At 38.7% G+C, this 18,924-nt stretch overlaps 1 protein-coding gene across 1 annotated transcript in view; it reads left to right on the plus strand.

Annotated features, from left to right (window-relative positions):
• Positions 1–18,924, plus strand: part of INTS8 (integrator complex subunit 8) — a 24,871-nt gene continuing 5,947 nt past the window's right edge. Inside the window, exons 1-20 of the mRNA XM_027889284.1 lie at positions 1–215; positions 1,466–1,640; positions 5,642–5,782; positions 6,210–6,281; positions 7,425–7,476; positions 7,705–7,887; positions 8,416–8,523; positions 9,135–9,290; positions 9,784–9,884; positions 10,230–10,371; positions 12,193–12,263; positions 12,399–12,574; positions 13,443–13,576; positions 14,206–14,316; positions 14,883–15,084; positions 15,640–15,761; positions 16,314–16,498; positions 17,957–17,990; positions 18,653–18,709; positions 18,796–18,857. Coding sequence (XP_027745085.1) covers positions 86–215; positions 1,466–1,640; positions 5,642–5,782; positions 6,210–6,281; positions 7,425–7,476; positions 7,705–7,887; positions 8,416–8,523; positions 9,135–9,290; positions 9,784–9,884; positions 10,230–10,371; positions 12,193–12,263; positions 12,399–12,574; positions 13,443–13,576; positions 14,206–14,316; positions 14,883–15,084; positions 15,640–15,761; positions 16,314–16,498; positions 17,957–17,990; positions 18,653–18,709; positions 18,796–18,857 — 2,414 coding nt within the window. The 5' untranslated portion in view covers positions 1–85. The remainder of the gene's footprint in view (positions 216–1,465; positions 1,641–5,641; positions 5,783–6,209; positions 6,282–7,424; positions 7,477–7,704; positions 7,888–8,415; positions 8,524–9,134; positions 9,291–9,783; positions 9,885–10,229; positions 10,372–12,192; positions 12,264–12,398; positions 12,575–13,442; positions 13,577–14,205; positions 14,317–14,882; positions 15,085–15,639; positions 15,762–16,313; positions 16,499–17,956; positions 17,991–18,652; positions 18,710–18,795; positions 18,858–18,924) is intronic.

Below are 18,924 nucleotides of genomic sequence, written 5' to 3' on the forward strand. Positions count from 1 at the left end.
GTGCCGGCCGCCATCTTCTGCCGCCGTCGGGAGCCGCGGGTGCCGCGGCGCTGCTGCGGGACTGCCTGCGGGGCCCGCGGCCGCGATGAGCGCGGAGGCGGCGGACCGGGAAGCCGCTACCTCCAGCCGGCCATGCACGCCACCGCAGACCTCGTGGTTCGAGTTCGTGCTGGAGGAGGCGCTGCTGGAGCAGCACCTGCAGAAGCCCTCTCCCGGTGCGTGCCCTGCTGGCCGCCACCTCCTGGCGGCCTCTGGCGCGGCCCCGCCCCGCTCCCCGGCTCCCCCCGGGGCAGGATCGCTCGGCGGGGCTGTCGGGTGGCGGGGGGTGCGGGAGGCTCTGCTGCGGTGCCGGGGGAGCTGGGGGCAGAGGGAGCCGGGCACTGCCGCGGCTCTGCAGCAGCACTTGGCGCAAGCGATAACGCGGGTTTTTTTCTCGCTTTACATTGTCTTTATTATTTAGTAACTTCATTTCTCTGTCTTTCCTCTCTGGGAGATCGCTTTTCCTTTCGCAGATGTGAACTTTGCTGCGGAAGTGTTATCAAGTTGTTTGTTTGTGCGGTGGGAGGTGCTGTTTGTGAACATCATTACAGTTTGCAGCTGGTTTTCTCCCATTAGTCTTGCTAATGCTGGGAGCTGGAGTCCACCTAAAGGTTGAGTGCTGAAATTGCTCTCTGGACCTGAAATGAATAGAAATCTAGTCTGATGTGGTACAAGACAGCGACCATATTTAAAACAGCTGATCTTTTGACGTTTATGAGTGATAATCATGTTTTCCAGTACCTGAATTCTATGAGGAGGTGGAGGAAACAGGAGAACCTGGGCCATTATTGCCCCTGCAGAAAGTAAATTTAGGCATAGTCATGCTTAGATCTTATACTCTATATTGCAATTAAGTAAATTTTTAATATTTTTTTTATGCTTCACAGAGTTCAGTGCGAGTGTAATAGTACAGTTTGGCATTTTTTTCAAAAGAGCTCAAAGGTATTGGAGAGGCTATCTTATTGTAAGGGAGAGATTAGGGTGGGGGTTTTGTTGTTTTTTAATGAGTCTGAAAGTATTTTCTGAATGTATTCAGAAGTACCAACAGTTGGTTGTAAATGTATTTTAAATTCAAAAGAGAATTACAAGTGTGTATATATATATATTTTACAATAGCCAAACTGATTTCATTATGCAGTGTTTTCAGTAGATGCAAGTACTGAAACATAATTAATACAAAATAATGAAAATAAATAGAAGTGTGAGAGTGTGGTTACCATGGTCAAGTAAACTTGAAGATTAAGGAAAGATGTGTTAATAGTCTGATTTGAATCATCATAAGCAGGGCACCCTTGGGGATTAAAGGCACTAGGTGACAATGTCAGCAGTATAAACAAGAATATAGGAACCCTCTTCATAGCTGCAAAAAAAAAAAAAAAATTCTGGGTTTACAGAGAATTTGAGGAGTGGCTGTGGTTTTTTGCAGATCCGCCACCTGTGCAGCTGATTGTTCAGTTCTTGGAACAAGCTTCAAAACCATCAGTGAATGAACAAAATCAAGTCCAGCCACCACCTGATAACAAAAGAAACCGCATTTTAAAACTTCTCGCTCTCAAAGTTGCTGCTCATCTGAAGTGGGATTTGGATGTGTTAGAGAAAAGGTATAGTCTGTACATGTTCATGCTGAAATTACTGAATTGAAGTGGCTTGAAATCTTTATTTTAACAAATGGAAATCTGTCTTGCCTTCTCTGACAGTATCTTCCTTACATTAAGAAGAGTCTTGTGTACGACAGTTGAAATAATTTGATTTTACCTGTAAGTTAGGAAAGGGGTTTGATTAAGGCAGTGTCTCTGAGCAAATCAATATTGTTTATAATTTAGAGAAGAAAAATAGTGTGTCTTAGACATTAGATATATAAATGTAAACTGCATAAATATGAATTGGAGGTTATATTTTCTTCAGTGACAAAGATAGGTTAAGTTTCCTTACTCTGAGATACTTGGAGGTCTTGCTCCAGTTTTGTTGAAGAACTCCATATATTTGCAAACTAGATCACTGCACTGACTGGTTTAAATAGACAAACTCCACCTATGGATTTTTTTAACCCAAATAATTTCACCTGCAGAAAGGTCTGAGCTAGAACAGTTAGGAACTACTTCACTCTGGCAGTGCTAAGCACATCAGAGAGCTGTGCTTCACAGAATGGGTCAGGGTGGAAGGGACCACAGTGGGTCAGCTGATCTAACCTCCCTGCTCAGGCAGGGTCATCCTAGAGCACATGGCACAGGATTGTGTACAGATGGTTCTTGAATATTTTCAGTGAGGGAGACTCCGCAACCTCTCCGGGCAATCTGTTACAGTGCACCCTTATCCACAGAGTAAAGTTGTTTCTCATGTTCAGGTGGAGCTCCCTGCACAGCAGTTTCTGCCCATTGCCCCTTGTCCTATTGCTTGGCACCACCCAGAAGAGCCTGGCTCCTTCCTCTTGACACCCTCCCTTCAGATACTTAAAGACATTGATGAGTCTCTTAGGGCTGAGCAGGCCCAGCTCTCTCAGCCTTTCCTCATAAGAGAGATGCTCCAGTCCCTTCATCATCTTTGTTGCCCTCTGCTGGACCCAGTCCAGGAGCTCTGTGTCTCGTGTACTGAGAAGCTCACAACGGAACACTGCTCCAGATGTGGCCTTGTTACTGATGTATTTGAAGAAGTCTTTGACATCCTTGGCCAGATTTAATTCCAGATGGGCCTTGACCTTCCTTGTCTCATTTCTGCTTACTCTGACAGCCTTTCTATATTAACTCCAGATGGTCTGACATGGCCTCCATCTCTTGTGTATTTTCTGCTTGAGTCATGGCAGGGTTCTTTATTCATCCACACAGGTCTTTTGTCCCCTTTGCCGGTAATGTAATGTAAAATCTTATGGGGGCATTGCTTTCCCCAGTTCTAACTTGCATAGGCTGTAGGATCATTTAGGCTGAAAATGTGGGAGGAACATAATGAATGTGTGAGCAATTTATATTGTGTGTGGTACTTTTATAGACTTTTATAGACTTTTACATAGTTTTATAGGTACTATAAGTTATAGGTCCCAAGATGGCTGCGGGTGTCTTTTCGAGAACAAAGAAAAATTGGTGTCAAGAAGAAGGTGGAGTTCGATAAAGTAAACTATTGCCTTGTTATCTGTTAATAACCAATTATAAAGGTATTTGTAATGGATGTTTACAACTGGACAGTAGTCTGTATCCAATTGTATGCTTCTTGTCACGAGACCCTGTGTATAGATGCTATAAAAACCCTGAGCTATCCTAATAAATCGGACATATTTTAGATCTCATAGATCGTGTATGTATGTCTCCGGTGCCTCCCCGCCAAAAGAAAATGAGTTTTAGGACCATCAAGGCCAGCCATTAACCCAACAGTGTAAGGTCTACCACTAAACCTAAGTGCCACATCTACATGTCATTTAAATACCTTCAGGGTATGATGGTGACTCAACCTCTTCCCTGGGTAGCCTGTTCCAATGGCTGACCACGCTTTTGGTAAAGCAGTTTTTCTTAATATCCAATCTAAACCTCCCGTGGCACAACTCGAGGCCATTTCCTCTTGACTCTTGTTACTTGGGGGGAGAGACTGACAACCCCCTTGCTACAGCCTCTTTCAGGTAGTTGTAGAGAGTGATAAGGTTCCCTTGAACCTTCTCTTCTACAGGCTAAATTCCCTCAGCTCCTTCAGCTGCTCCTCACAGGACTTGTGTTCCAGACCCTTCACTACTTTTGTTGCCTTCTCTGGACTTGCTCCAGCACCTCGATGCCCTTCCTGTAGTGAGGGGCCCAAAACTGGACACAGGACTCAAGGTGTGGCCTCACCAGTGCCAAGTACAGAGGGACTATCACTGCCCTGGTCCTGCTGGCCACACTATTCCTGATCCAGGCCAGGATGCCATTGACCTTGGCCATGTGGGCACAATGCTGGATCACGTTCAGCTGCTGTTGACAAGCACCCCCAGGTGTTTTTCTGCCACTTTCCAGTGTCTTTCCCCTCTCCTTCCAACCTGGAGGGCTGCATGAAGTTGTTGTGACCCAAATGCAGTACCTGGCATCTTACCTTTTTGAAACTTTGACAATTGGCCTTGGCCCATCGACCCATCCTGTTTGGATCCCTCTGCAGAGCCTTCCGACCCTCCGGTAGATCAAACACCTCCACCCAACTTGGTGTCAGCTGCAAACTAACTGAAGGTGCACTGATCCCCATGTCCAGGTCATTGATAAAGATATTAAGCAAAATATTTGGCTTGCAGTCACCTTGGAGGAAGAAAGGATTTCATCAGATAAAAGTTACATTGACTATCAGTGTGTTAAAGTTTCTTTAAAAAAAAATCATGTTATATTGCCATAGTCCTCTTGAGTTGTTGTGAGAGTCATGTTCTTTATTATGTTATATAGATTTTTTTTTATTTCAGAGGCATTTTGAAAAAAAAAAATTCAAATTACTATTAGGGCTTTTTTTCTTCCTGTATACCTTTACGTGTATTCCTCATTTGTATTATAATCTTTTTTTTCAGTACTGTGCTGTAATGAACAGTAAAAAGGCTTAGAATAAGATATCTTTGATTTTTGCCTATGAAGTTCTCTTATTACACTCATGCACATAATATTTTTGTGTTTTGTTAGCCTATGTCATATTTGTCTGCCTTATTGAGGTGTTGTGAGGCAGGATTACTGCTTTCCAAAGTACCTTTTCAAGATGCTGCACAGCTGCAGAGAATGAACAGAAACCTTTTATTGTGATTAGTTGTGAAAATATTGAATAAACAAAAGTATCTGGTATACAGTAGGGGTGGTTTATGTCTGCCTTTTAAAAGCGGTTGTATGTATATGAGTGTACAAGAGGGCTTTTTTTTGTCTGCTTTCCTTCCTGCAGGAGGAATTTATTTTGAAGTATATTCATGGTGTATTTTCTGTCAGTTAGTACCTTTCTTCCTAAAACACAGGTATAATACTGATTCAAAAATCAGCCTACTGTATGACACTATTTGGCTGATTTTTGGTTTTGATAGGGTTGTTTTGTCTGTCTCTGGTGGGTTTTTTGAGAACCAGTCTGAAGTAATTTCAGCTACTAATTTACTATATATAGAGATTAGAGTTCTTGTTCTGTTAGCTTATGAAACCTAAGATTGTTTTTAATGAAGAAGCAGGCTTTTGTTTTTTAACTGATTGTACCCAAAGCCTCAGTCATGGTAGTTAAATGTAATAAAATAATGCCTTGAGCCAAGCTTTTTTCCTAAAATTTATGCTGTTGTAAACAATTGAATGGTGTTCTACTTTTGCCAATGAAAACAAGATTCCTGGACCTCACATAGTAAAAATAGCATTTGTTAGTTTAAAAGGGTAGCTTGATGACAGACCTGGAGTCTGATATAACACAAGACCTAAAATTTGTTAAAGAGAAATCCGGTTTTAGCTGTTTAAAGTGTATTTTGACTGGTTGTTTTCAGTACTGGTTGCAAAGAATGCAGATTTTTCACATAAGCTGAGGTACATCCACGGGGTGTTAAGTCATAATATAGTACTGAATAGTAGTGTGTATTGTTTAACATCCCAAAAGTAGATTAACTATATGAAGTATATGATTCTCTCTCTCTTTTTTGTTTTCGTAATAGCTTGTCTGTTCCTGTCTTGAACATGCTGCTGAATGAACTGCTGTGTATCAGCAAAGTTCCCCCAGGAACCAAACATGTGGATGTAGACCTGTCCAGCTTACCCCCAACCACTGCAATGGCAATAGTGCTCTACAACAGATGGTAAACTACTTTTTGGCAGTAATCGAAAATCATGATAGAACAAAGCAGTGTTTTCTTTTATCAGTGTACTTGTATGTAGAAGGAGAAAGAATCTCAAATTACTAATAATATTGTGGTCTGTAGATGGGTTATAGTAAGGAGCTGATTTGAAAACTATTGAAAACAGGTGGGTTTTTTTTTCCCTAAAAGGTAGTCAAGGTGGTGTTTTGAACTGTCACCTCAGAAGTATAAAAATCTTGCTGTCTTTTAGCTTTCAATGGGCATAAGAGCATTTCTTCACTACTAGATGTGCTGTTGAGTAGAGGATGTAGTCTAGTGGTATAATGTATCTGAAATTATAAACTGCTATTATTAAGAGGCCTGTAATCTGCTTTTTATGATTCTGAGACTAATGTTGTTCTTTACTTAATTTTTTCCTCCTACGTAGGGCCATAAGGACCATTGTTCAAAGTAGTTTTCCTGTAAAGCAAGTGAAACCTGGTCCACCTCAGTTAAATGTGTAAGTTACAGGTATAATTTGTTTGCATTTCTTGGGTATTTTATGATCAGGAATTTAATTTTTAAGTGGATTAAGTCATGTTAGTTAGTTAGTTACTTAGTTAAAATAGCTGGAAATAACGTGGAAAACTTGCATTTATTTCAAGTATATTCTTATTTTCCTATCAGATATGCTTGATACATATATGTACTCGTCTGTTATTCCACTCTTTTAATATTATAATCTCTGTGACTTTGTAGCAGTGTGAAAAACCATGGAAGAAAGGGAGATGACAATTTGCCTTGGCAGAATGCTTATTGTGTAGTTTATACAGGGTATATTTCTTGCACCCCTTTTTGACTTATGTGATCTTGCTTAACGTAGCTGTTTCATTACACCGATTCAACTCGTTGTGTATGATAATCTGAGAAATAATGAAGGGGATTTTTTTTCACTTCATTAGGCAATAATTTCTAATTTCAAATCAATTTTGCATTCTAGAACCTGTGTGTCTTTAGTTACAGCTTGTCCTTGGAATTTACTTTTATAGGTATAAATTTATAAATATAAATTTCTCCAAAAGTTGATATTATCTTGGTGGTACTTTTCATATGTTTTATGTTAAATTTATGAGAGAGTCTGTTGAATATGTTGTTTAAAAATACCATTGCTACTTTATTTACTATAAATCTTGTATTTTCATATACGTATCAGTGTCTTATGCTGAATCAAAAAATTCTATATAGGAAAATGTTTTAAAATACTTTTAATTTTTATATAAACATGTGAACATACTTCTTCCCCTGGCACATATTTGAGAAGTTTCGAGTAATGAAGCCTCAAGAGACTTGAGTCTGTGGAAACTGATATCTTCACGATTGTTTTGCTAATATTTTACTGATATTAGCAGTCTGATTTAAAAAAAAGGCAACATAAACTTTAGAACCTCCATTTTATTGAACCACATTCTCATGCAAAACTATCGTCATTATAGAATTCTGTATTTTGGATATAGATAGATAAAAATAGTCAGTGGTCCTGCATAATGATGTTTAAAATACGATTAACCAAAACTTAGTATGAACCAATGTTGTAATCTAGAACATGAAGTAAAGTAACATGCAGGTCTGCTTTATAATTGAGATCTTCACCTCAATTTTGCAGGATGAACCAGATGCAGCAAGAAAAGGAGCTAACTGAAAATATTTTGAAAGTGGTGAGACTCTTTTCTCATCTTATTTTTGCTTGAATTTACACATTTAAGAATGTCTTTATTGTACAAGAAATATAGAAGCACATATTACATGACAACACAACGGTTGTATAAGGACTGTTTGGTTTTCTATCCTTTTAGTGTATTGTTACATGTCTAGTGTTAACTTAAACCCAGAATTAAACTCAAAACCAAGAAATTAATTCTTTTAATGTGTTTGAATTATTGCAGTTGAAAGAGCAGGCTGCTGATTCCATCCTGGTCCTAGAAGGAGCACTAAAATTAAACAAAGATCTTTATGTCCACACTATCAGAACTCTGGATTTATTGGCCATGGAACCTGGTATGGTGAATGGAGAAACAGAGAGTTCCACAGCTGGACTGAAAATCAGTGCAGAGGAGATACAGTGCCAGGTAGCTCACATTGTGTGCTAAAGCTTTCAATTTATGTCAGTTTCTTTAGACAAAGTGTTAAGTAATAATTTCGATGCAAATTACAGTATTTTTCTGTTAATGTTCCTTTGGGTTTTTGTTTTGGTTTGGGGTTTTTTTGTAATGCAATGAGATATTAATGGCTTCAGTTTTACATTATTAGAACTTTTTTTAACACTAAATATTGTGGCTTCCCCTCCAGCTTCTCAGTTTCATCCCTCCTCTGTCCCCGAAGCAAACCATTAAATGACAGGACAGCTTATTGCTGTCAGTGATTGTGTGGAAATCATTCTGTAATTTTGTAATGCTTGTGCAGAATTGCTCAGACTGAGACTGCAGTTAAAGAAAAAGCAGTTGAAGTGTATGGGGAAAGGAGTGAAGTGTATGTTGGTACCTTAGATAAAACTAGGAATAGTTTGAAGTACATGCAATTTTTGAGCTGAAATACTTGACTGAAAAAAATTATCTAAATACCCAAGACAATGCAGTTTATATCAGTGCTGTTTACAGGTTTGCTATGATTTGGGTGCCATCTATTTCCAGCAAGGATCGACAAATGTAGCTGTTCATGAAAAGGCTAAAGAGAAGTTTTTCAAAACAAAGGAGTTGATTGCAAAGGTAACAAGTGTTCTGTTAGCATGTATATTCAACTCTTCTAAAAAAAAAACTCGTCTAAATTATTGCTTCCTTCTTAAGCAATTTAATAGCTGGTACACATAGTTTTGAAAGAAACTTCATGAGGTTTTGACAGCAGCTTTTGTTGTTTTAGGTTTTTTTCACATTATGCCTGGTTTGAAATTATATGAATTGGTTGCAGTATATTGCTGCTTTGTTCTTTTACACAAAGGTGTATTGGTGCAAGAAATGGCTTGACTAAACTGTACATTCTGTGTCCATTGTGGTGATGTATTTTTGATGAAGGTAACCGTATAGCACTTCTTACTCTCTCTATTTCCCTCAGAAATCAGATTGTCTGTGTTCTAAGAACCTTTCAAAAATACATTTTAATTTATAAGTAAGGTATGTTTCCTTTTTTATTTTGCTTCATATATATATATATATCTCCAAAATTGTGGAACTCCAATTTTTATTTAAATAAAATTTGTACATGCACATTCTTTTGTTGCTTTGCTGTTAATTGGGGAAATTGTGAGTCTCTCTTTGTGTTTCTGAATTACACGTTTCATAATTCTTTGGCCACTAAGATTTGATGAACTCTTGCTTTTCAGAATGGCTCATCATCCCTTCATTTTACCATAGATGAGGAACGGTTAGCTGGGTATTGTCAAGCTTGTGAAGTTCTTACCTCATCTTCTAATGATGCATCTCAGCAGGCAACTCCATATAGTCAAATCCACAGCTGTATGAAATCTGGCAACTATCAGGTAGGATGGCTTAAGTAAGCCCACCTATATTTGAAGGGGTTTTTTTGTCATTCTATGTGGATGATTCCACCTGAACTGAAAGGGATTTTGACAAATTTTAATGTTACAGTTAACCATTAACATACTGTTTTAAACACCACATGTTTAGGAATATAACTTAATGTGGTACATACAAGATTAAAATACTTTGGACTCTATACAGTGTGAATAATTTCTGTCAGCTAAGGTATGGAATTTTACGGTAGACTCTAATTCATTGGGTTTCAGGGAATGTTACTGCTGAGATGTGCAAGTTTGTTTTGATTTTTGTTTACTTTCTTTGATTTTTATGATGATAGAGAACTTTTTTTGTCGTTTGATCCTTTCTGGTTGTTTAATTTTAGTAATATGGGTACAAGCTGTTTCTGTTAGTTTGATCATTTTTACCAGATAGTTACTTTATCTGTTTCTTTTACATCATGCACTAATTATTCCAACTGTGTTTGCTTTACAGGACATAGTGAAGATATTCCTTGAAGATAACCTAACCCTCAGTTTACCTGAACAGTTCAGGCAATCAGTGTTGAGAGAACTCTTCCAAAAAGCTCAGCAAGGGTGAGACATTAAATAATTATCTGTTCAATCGTGATGAAAAGCAGTTTTCATTAGTTATGTTTTTCATGGAAAGTATGCAAAATATTTTAACAACAAATTACTTACATCCAAAAAACTTCAGCCTTCATTTCTGTTAGGCAATAGTCTAAACTACATCTTTCAGCTAAGGAGTAACTGTGTGATGTGTCTCACTGGCCGTTTATGGAAAAAACTTAAAGAATATTAGCACTTCATTTTACCCCTTTACTGGTTTTTTTCTTTTAATTTTTTTTTTTTTACCTGCTGTGATATCCACTCTTTGTTTGTCAGAGATGTTCTGTGATGTTCAGTTTTGTGTTCATGCAGGAATGATGCTCTGGATGAAGTCTGTTTCAAAGTCTGCGTGTGCAACACAGTCTGCGACGTATTGCAGGAACGAACAATTGATATTCAGTTTTGTCAGCTGTTCCTGAAACCCAGCAAAGAGAAAATAGACTTCCTTCTGGAGGTAAAAAATTCATCTGAAATTATAAGGGAAAATGGTATTTAGTGAGTTACCTCTTTCCTCATACAATTGTATTATTGTTGCAAGTAATGCTCAAATTTCTGACGCAGAGAAAGGTAACTTCTCAAACATTATTCAGCTTGTTTGCAGTTAGTACTATTAAACTCAGTATCAGTCTTGTATCAATGTCCATAGCTCTGTTTCCATCTCTTGGGGAAGAACTGGTGGGGAGTTGTTGCTTCAGCTTGGATTTGAAATTGCTACTATTCCTGACATGGTTAAATTATATAGAGATGTGTTGAATAGCTCGTTTCATGGAAAAAAGAATCAAATTCTCCAGGACAGAGAGAGTAAAACTACAAATATCAATTGAAGAGGACCACTGTTTCCTTGCCAGCTTTGTTGTAAAAGTTAGCATGTCATGAAATCATCCTGAGTTACTGTATGTGTGACCTAGACAGTAACTCTTGCTGAAACTTTCTATAAAACTATTATTGCTCAAACTAAACTTAAGCCTTTTGTTGCTTTGCTGTTATTTTAGTATCTTTTCTTAATATGAGCATTGTTTTTGCTTGTCTCTTAAAGCATGTGATAAAAAATGACTGACAGAACTCTAGAGCAAGTGAAAGCTTTTCCATCAACTACTCATATTAGGACCGAAACATGTCTCAGAAAAAAAAAAATTCTTGCAAGCTGTCAGTTAAATTCAACTATCTAGTAATCTTTCAACTTCTGCTTCAAAAGAAAATCCTAGTGAATCTTACTGGTTTTTACTTATAGCAATGTTTCATTTTTAATTCATGCACTCATGGTCTTAGCAGGCTGACTGATAATGGGGCACTTTCCATCAGCACACCTATTTACCAAAGGAATAGGAAAAAGGAATGTGAATTGTGTCTGAGGGAAGGTCACAGCTGTCTGAAATATCCTGCCTTGTGTACATGTTGACAGAAATTCTGATGCACGTGTGATGGCTACAGTGTTCATCAGGTTTCCTCGAGATACTCTTTTATTTCTAACATGTGCACTGAGATTTCTTTATGAAGCTTTGTCAGTCAGATCTTATTTTAATTTTTGTCGGCTTATAAGCAGTGCTTTGAACACTGGTCTCATCTCTACAATAAGAATAACAGAGTCATGACAGGGTTACACAGAGCCGAACAGAAATACTGATTCCAGCTGAATTATGGTAATCCCCCTGCAAAGCTGCACTTGGTTCCCCACCCAACAGCACTCAATAAAATTCAAAAACTGCACTACTAAGCAACATTTACAGACAGACCAAAAGAATTGGGATTGTTCAGACTGGAAAAGAAAACACTCCAGGGAAACCGTAGAGCACCTTCCAGTACCTAAAGGGGACTACAGGATAGCTGGAGAGGGATTTTTTTTCAGGGACATGGAGGGACAGGACAAGGGTTAATAGGTACAAACTGAAAGAGGCAGGTTTACGTTAAAAATTGGGAAGAAATTCTTTACTCTGATCGTGGTGAGGCACTAGCACAGGTTGCCCAGAGTAGCTGGGGATGCCCCATGCCTAGAAGTGTTCTAGGCCAGGTTGAGTTGGCATTTGAGCAACCTGGTCTGGTGGAAGGTGTCCCTGACCGTGGTATGGAGGTTGGAACAGAATGATCTTTAAGGTCTCCTCCAATCCAAACCGTTCCATGATTCTGTGATAACTTTGTTGCCTCCCTGAGAAAGAGATTTACTGGCTGATACTGTTGTGAGACAGAAAGCTGGTTAGTAACAGTGCTAAGTGTCTGTAACTATGTATTTTAGGTGTACAAAGGGAACTGCTTAATTCTTTCCTGCTTTGTTTCTCAGGTTTGTTCTGGGTCAATAAATTTGGAAAATGCTTCTGAAGCATTGAAGAGAAAAATGGCGGCATTTCTCAAGTATGTACCCATGATAAGATAACATGAATTAACACTTTGTAAACAATGTAAAAAAGCACAATAGATATCTTGGGAACTTATAACTGGAAAAATAAACACCACTTTCTTGCTTATGTATTAACTTTATTTGTTTAGAAACTTGTGTTTGGGCATGGAAGATCTTCAGTTTGTCTTTATGATCTCATCTCATGAGCTGTTCATAAAACTGCTGAAAGATGACGAACGGAAGCTGCTCATTGATCAAATGCGGAAGAGGTCTCCTCGAATCAACCTGTGCACAAAACCTGTGACTTCTTTTTATGATATCCCAGGTAATTTTGACAGCATTTCTATTAACTTAGAAGCACACAGTGCCCTGTTTCTGTGCTTGAGGTTACTAAGTGGAGGTCTGTTCTCAAAAAAGTTTGGAGAGAATGTTTTTGGAGAGAATACTTCCCATTGTTAGTTTGTGCATTTCCTACTTGTGCAAGAAAGTGGCTGTTACTTGATTGTATCTCAAGTGAGTATAATAGATAAGCTCAAATGAATGTGCCCCAGGTGACCAAGCGAGAGAGGTGTGGTGTTGGTTTGAACCAAATGTGGCAGCAGTTCCCAGAAACAGAACCCTGTGTCTGGACTTTCACACTAATGATCATGTGACTGTGTCATAAGCTGGACCAAGAGTATCATCTGAATGAGTTTTTAAACCTACCAAAGTAAAACACAGATCTTTTCAACCAGTTCATTTCCCAGCTCTAGCTGGCTGGCTGTGCAGCTGCCCAAGTCAAAGCTAACAAAGGACATGCGAGGTAGTGACTGGAGCTGGGAAGAACTTACTTTTCAACTCTAATGCAGTCTTGCAATGACTTGAGCCAGTTGAGAAAATGCATATTTTCACAAAGGCAGTATAGGAACCCCTTTTTAATGGAGTTCTTAAAGGTGTTGCTTTACTGTAGCAAGAGTACTTAGAGCTGCTGGAGTGAGAAAAGGGGGCATTGCAAGCATCCCTTTAAGTCAGGGATCTGGGAATCCTGGAAACAAGGTGTTTGTGGAATGGCACAAAAGGATGGACCAGGCCTGTGCAAGCATTGATGTGTCCGCTGTTCTTACTGTGTTATGATTGAAGTGTTACATGCTAAAGACATAGAAGTGTCTCCACTGAGAAGAAATGCACTGGAGACCTGGCTGCTTTTCTTCCAGCTTCAGCAAGCGTCAATATTGGCCAGCTTGAACATCAGCTCATACTGTCAGTGGATCCTTGGAGGATTCGCCAGATCTTAATTGAGCTGCATGGTATGACTTCAGAGCGCCAATTCTGGACAATTTCAAATAAGGTAATTTGTTTCATATGGTCATTAACCAGTCCTTGAATTACAGTCTCTAGGTGTCATACTGCAGTGAACAGTAAACATTGTCTCATAGATTCTCAGTGTGGTTTATCTTTTCCATCTCTGCATAGTGGTGGTTTAATAGGAATGATGATACACATCTAAACTCACATTCTGTAAAAGTATCACAATAAAACCTATTACCTTTGATTTAAGGAAATACTGTCTGTAACTCAAGCTTTCCTTGTGAGAAAAGACATTTTTGTACCTTTTGCTTTCAGTGTTCTGACTAGTTAGCAACATTGTTTTAGCTCAAATTTCTGTCATTAAAGGTGGGTGCAGGAGAAAGGAAGTGGTTTTTTTTGTTGCTTTTTAAGTTAAGCTCTCTTGTCTTTTATTTTGTTTCCCCCTCCCCATAATTTTGGTTATTCAGAGTGTGAACAAAGGGTATCCAGCTGTTTTTATTGTAGTTTTACATGAGCAATACATTACTTGTGATTAGATGGAAAGACAAAATAGTTGGCATTTAGGTGGCAATCATTTTCAGTATTTGGGGCTTGTTTATAATGTTTTAAACAGTGCTGTGAATTCTAAAACTTGTTTCTGTGCAAATGTCCTATGCGTTTCTCTCCCAGTGGGAAGTACCAAGTGTTTACGGCAATGTTATTTTAGGAATCAAAGACAGTCTGACTAGGGATTTGGTCTACATCCTGATGGCAAAGGGACTGCACTGCTGTGCAATTAAGGTGAGCAAACCATCTGAGGTTACTGGCTAGTTTGGACAATTAAATCTTAACTAAACAAAAATATGGAAAGACCTTTTTGAGGAAAAAAACCCTGAAAAATTAAGAGGTGAGGGAGGCGGTATAACAAGTTCTGTGTCTTGTATTTCTGTCTCTCAGAGTTCTATCAGCAGAGCAAAGGTAATGGCTTTCCAATGAATTGAACCTGGAGATAATTTGTGGTGATTTGACTTACTGATATGAAGTGCTGTTCTTTTGACTAAGTGTTTTACATAAGGAATTTATTAGAATGCTGTTTAATTTTCCTTGTAATTGACAAGTTTGCTAAACTCAGCTAAACCAAAATTCTTTTGTTTAGACTTCTTGTTTTGTTTGAAAAATCTGGAACTGTTAAGTGTAATCAAGTCTAAAGGATTCATAAATAGTCATTGTGAGATACTTGAGCAGTGCTGATGCTAATGGATGCCAAGGGTGGTTCAACCAGGATGGACCTAAACAGCACTTTAGCTCTTGGTATATTCCCTTACGAATCCATTAGGTATCATTAATGCATATAATTTTTATTGCAGGATTTTGTCCACGCAAAACAGCTTTTTGCTGCTTGCTTGGAGCTTGTGACAGAGTTTTCTCCAAAGCTCCGTCAAGTCATGCTGAATGAAATGCTACTTTTGGACATTTACACTCATGAAGCTGGACCTGGTGCTTCTGGAGAACGTCCTCCTTCTGATCTTATAAGCAGAGTCCGAGGATATTTGGAAATGAGAGTACCTGGTAAGTACATCTCTGCCTTTCCTGGGATGCAATGAAGAACAAACCTTGAGAGAAGAGGAAAAAAAACCCACAACAAAATAAAACAACTTTGTATTGCAGACTTACCATTTAGATGTATACATGGGAAAACAGCAGTGACTCTGACACTGGTTTTAGTAAGTCTTTAAAAGTTTGATTTGTTTTTAGAAGTTGGAAATGAGAGCAGCCTCATGATTCCTGCACATTGCTAAATATTGCCAGTTTCTGCTTAGTGCCACTTAAAGGACTTTAACAGGATAAACGTGTCTGCACTTTTACCTAAGAAGTCTTGCTAGTTGTTTAAGCTTTCTTCAGGGTTTCACCCAGAGGGAATAATGTAATACTGTTGTGGTTAGAGGAAACTCTTGTTGCTCCTGATTTCCAGAGGTGAGGTCTCTTTTAGGGCTGAGCATCGTGTTTTGCTGTGAGAGTCGTGGAACAGAAATAGCTAATTAGAGGGAATAAAGTTTGCTTGTTTTCATACAACACTGTTTTCTCAAAAACAAAAAGTTAAGCAAAGAATCCATTTTCTTTTAGATATTCCTCTTCGACAAGTTATAGCTGAAGAATGTGTTGCCTTCCTGTTAAACTGGTGTGAGAATGAGTATTTGACCATGCAGGTTCCATTACCTCTGGTTCAGACCAATCCTTACGTGAAGGTAATGAGTTGCTTAGTCTCAAAGCTTGCTCAGACTGTAATTGACTTTTTTCCTGTTGAAGTCTTTTGTGCTTTTCAAAGCAGGTACCCTTCTGCTCAAGAGTGTGGGGCTTTGTGGCTGTAATGAATTAAGTCTGAGGTAGGAGAAAGCAGGGCTAAGCAGCAGGTGTGTTTAGTGACAATGTTTTTGTGTAACATTGTGCCAGTTGCAGTACAGATTAACTGTTATAAGTGAAGTGAGTTCTAGAGAGCCAGTCTCTGTAAAGCTGTATTTTGTAGGTTAAAACTGGAGGATAGGTATTTTGTTGGGTAAAACTGTATTTTAGGTTTTCTGGAGCAAGTAGGGAAGCCAATGAAGGGAAAAACGGTCTGGTTAATTCCTGTCTTCCAGCTTCTTCATCAGTGTTCTCTGCTGCAAAGTTTAGTGATACTGCTTTGTAGTTTGTAACTTAAAATCAGTTGCTTAGCTGTTTTAAACACCACTAATTCCTTTGCTGCAGTCAATATGCAGAGAAACCGTAGTCACTGTATTTTTTTTCCTTGCATTGCATAGCTGGGCCAGTTGCTGGCTGCTACATGCAAAGAACTTCCAGGTCCCAAAGAGAGCAGACGCACAGCTAAAGACCTCTGGGAAGTTGTTGTACAAATCTGCAGTGTATCCAACCAGCACAAACGGGGGAATGATGGCAGAGTGAGTTTGATAAAACACAGGGAGTCTACACTGGGCATTATGTACAGGTATGTTTTTTCTAAAATTATTTTTAAAGATGGTTTGAATTCTGTGTTTGACTCCACGTTCCCGTCAAAAATTGTCTGAATTCCACTATCAGAGTGGTGGGAGCAGCTAAAGATCTCTGTGTAAACACCCTGTCCACTGTGGGAGTTGGGTATTAGTGGTGATGTGTTGGCTTTTATTTTTCAGAGGCAGAAAAGGAGTGTGTGGGATTCAGGTCACCATGCAGACACTGATGGATATAAACTTATGCTCCCATTATAACCAATGTAGATCTTCCAATAAAGTCAATGGCATCTGTAGGGCAGTTTAGCTGATGGGCTGGAGGTGTCTGCTTTGCCTCAAATAGAATTTTTTCTGAATCAGTTAAATGCTTGTATAACTGTTCTAAACATGTAGCTCACAACTCTACTTTGTTTCTGAGTCTAAACCTAATGTTACTCAGTTTTGAAATGAAGTTATGGTTCAGCTAAGCTCCTGGGAAGAGGAAGGAAGAAAATATTCTTGATCAGAGTCATTTCATTGTCAACCACCTGAGCACTGCCAGCCTTAGCCTGAACTGACTGAGTGATTCAAGATGCTCTGATTTGTCCTCTGTGTTCACAACCTATTCTGAAGTCGCAACCTGATTATGAGCTGCCTAATACAGTACATTTTGGAATGTATGATTATGTTGTACAGCTTTCTATGTTAAACACATGGAAAGGTGTCCCTGCCAAACTTTTGACTGTTTCTTTGCCGTCCTTGAGCCAGTCAGGTTACTGTGTGCCTCAGGGCCAGCTGCTTTTGCTTACGCTGCTGTGGGACGCGTGTAGGAGGGTACGTGCGTGCTGTAGGTTTCGTTTGTATGCTCTGGCAGGCAAAGGGAAGCAGTCAGGTGTACTCCAGGTTACTGAACCTCTTGTGACCCCTCTGGTTCAAACAGTAAAGTGCAGTGACTACCCTTTATTAGCTGTTTTTGTTACGGAAGGGAAGCAGTGAAACCTTTTCTAAACAGGCTGTGCTTGTCTGGATTGTCATATGGTGACGATGTCTGATGTGCATGACAAGGAAATCAATGTACATTATGAATGATCACTGTGTACTCTCTTTTGTAAGTCTATAGGTCATTATTGCAGTCCTAGCGTAGGGAATGACAGTACACTTCAATTGCTTTCCATTTTAGATTCAGTGGTTGATTTACTACAAAGCAGTTTTCTTTCATGCCTTTTTTAGCTCGATGGAATAACATACCCTTTATTTAAATGTTTTAAATGTAGAAGTAAAACTTGCTAACTGTATTAAAAGTGAATGAGTTGTTGAGTGTTTTCACTTATATACCCTGTGTTTGTAAACTTAGAGGTGAAGGGGTATTTTGGAAGATGGAGAATTTGCTCTACTGACTCTGTTTCTAGTGGTTGAAGTTTGCATTTGTTCTTTGTTGTGGATGATTACTTACATGGGTATTTGTGTCCCTAATTTAGGAGTGAATTGTTGTCCTTCATCAAAAAGCTTCGGGTAAGTCACAGTGGTGCTGAGAACGTGTTTGCAACTAGAACTTAGTTTTGATATAATGTTTTTCTGGACTTGTCCTGGTAAACTCCAGAAAATCTAACAGATATGGAGGTGTTCTGTATAGCTGAAAAACCTCTGAATTTGTTATACCTGGCATACAGCAGTGTGGAATAACTGGTAAAAAAAATTATCCTGAATTGTGACAGTGGATACCTGTTAACAGGGAGTATATTTTATTGCACCTGTCACAAAGCAAAGCATTCCTTTTGTAGGGAGAAGGAAGCTGCTAAATGCATTATACTAAGCAGCAGAAGTAAGGAGAAGGGAAATTGTTTAAAGCTTGTGGGTTTGTAAATGCATAGAAAGTTGTAGTATACCCAGCTTGAGTTTAAGGCTTAGGCAGTAGCTACAGAAACAACATAAAAGTGCATAAAGCCAAAGCAGAGTTTATACCCAAGGAGTTATTGGGAAAATCTGAAGTAATTAAAAACTTCCTATAGAAACTTTCTTACAGTATCCTTGCGTTGTAGGTCTCCTAACAAAATATTTCCCTATTTGAATAGGGAGTTGTAATGATGTCAGAACCTTTTACATAGTTTTAAAGCCTAGGGAAGAAAGTGGAGTTTGGTTGGTTCATGGGAATGCTCTTTTTTTTCCCCCTACAGGAACCACTGGTTTTAACCACAATATTGTCCTTGTTTGTCAAACTTCATAATGTTCGGGTTAGTATATATATTAAAAAAAATCTTTCTTGATTTTCTTGAAATGTTTCTTGCTGTAATTTCTCTTACCATCTATCTTTTGTTAGGAAGATATTGTGAATGATATTGCAGCAGAGCACATTTCCATCTGGCCTTCATCCATCCCCAAGTAAGATGATGATTAAAAATACAGTTTTCAAAATATGCATTTATGTAATGGGTTTGGTTCCAGTTCC

This window comes from Empidonax traillii, unplaced genomic scaffold, assembly GCF_003031625.1.
Source record: "Empidonax traillii isolate 1590-97213 ecotype Southwest subspecies unplaced genomic scaffold, ASM303162v1 scaffold257:size1394852, whole genome shotgun sequence".
Classification (NCBI taxonomy): Eukaryota; Metazoa; Chordata; class Aves; order Passeriformes; family Tyrannidae; genus Empidonax; species Empidonax traillii.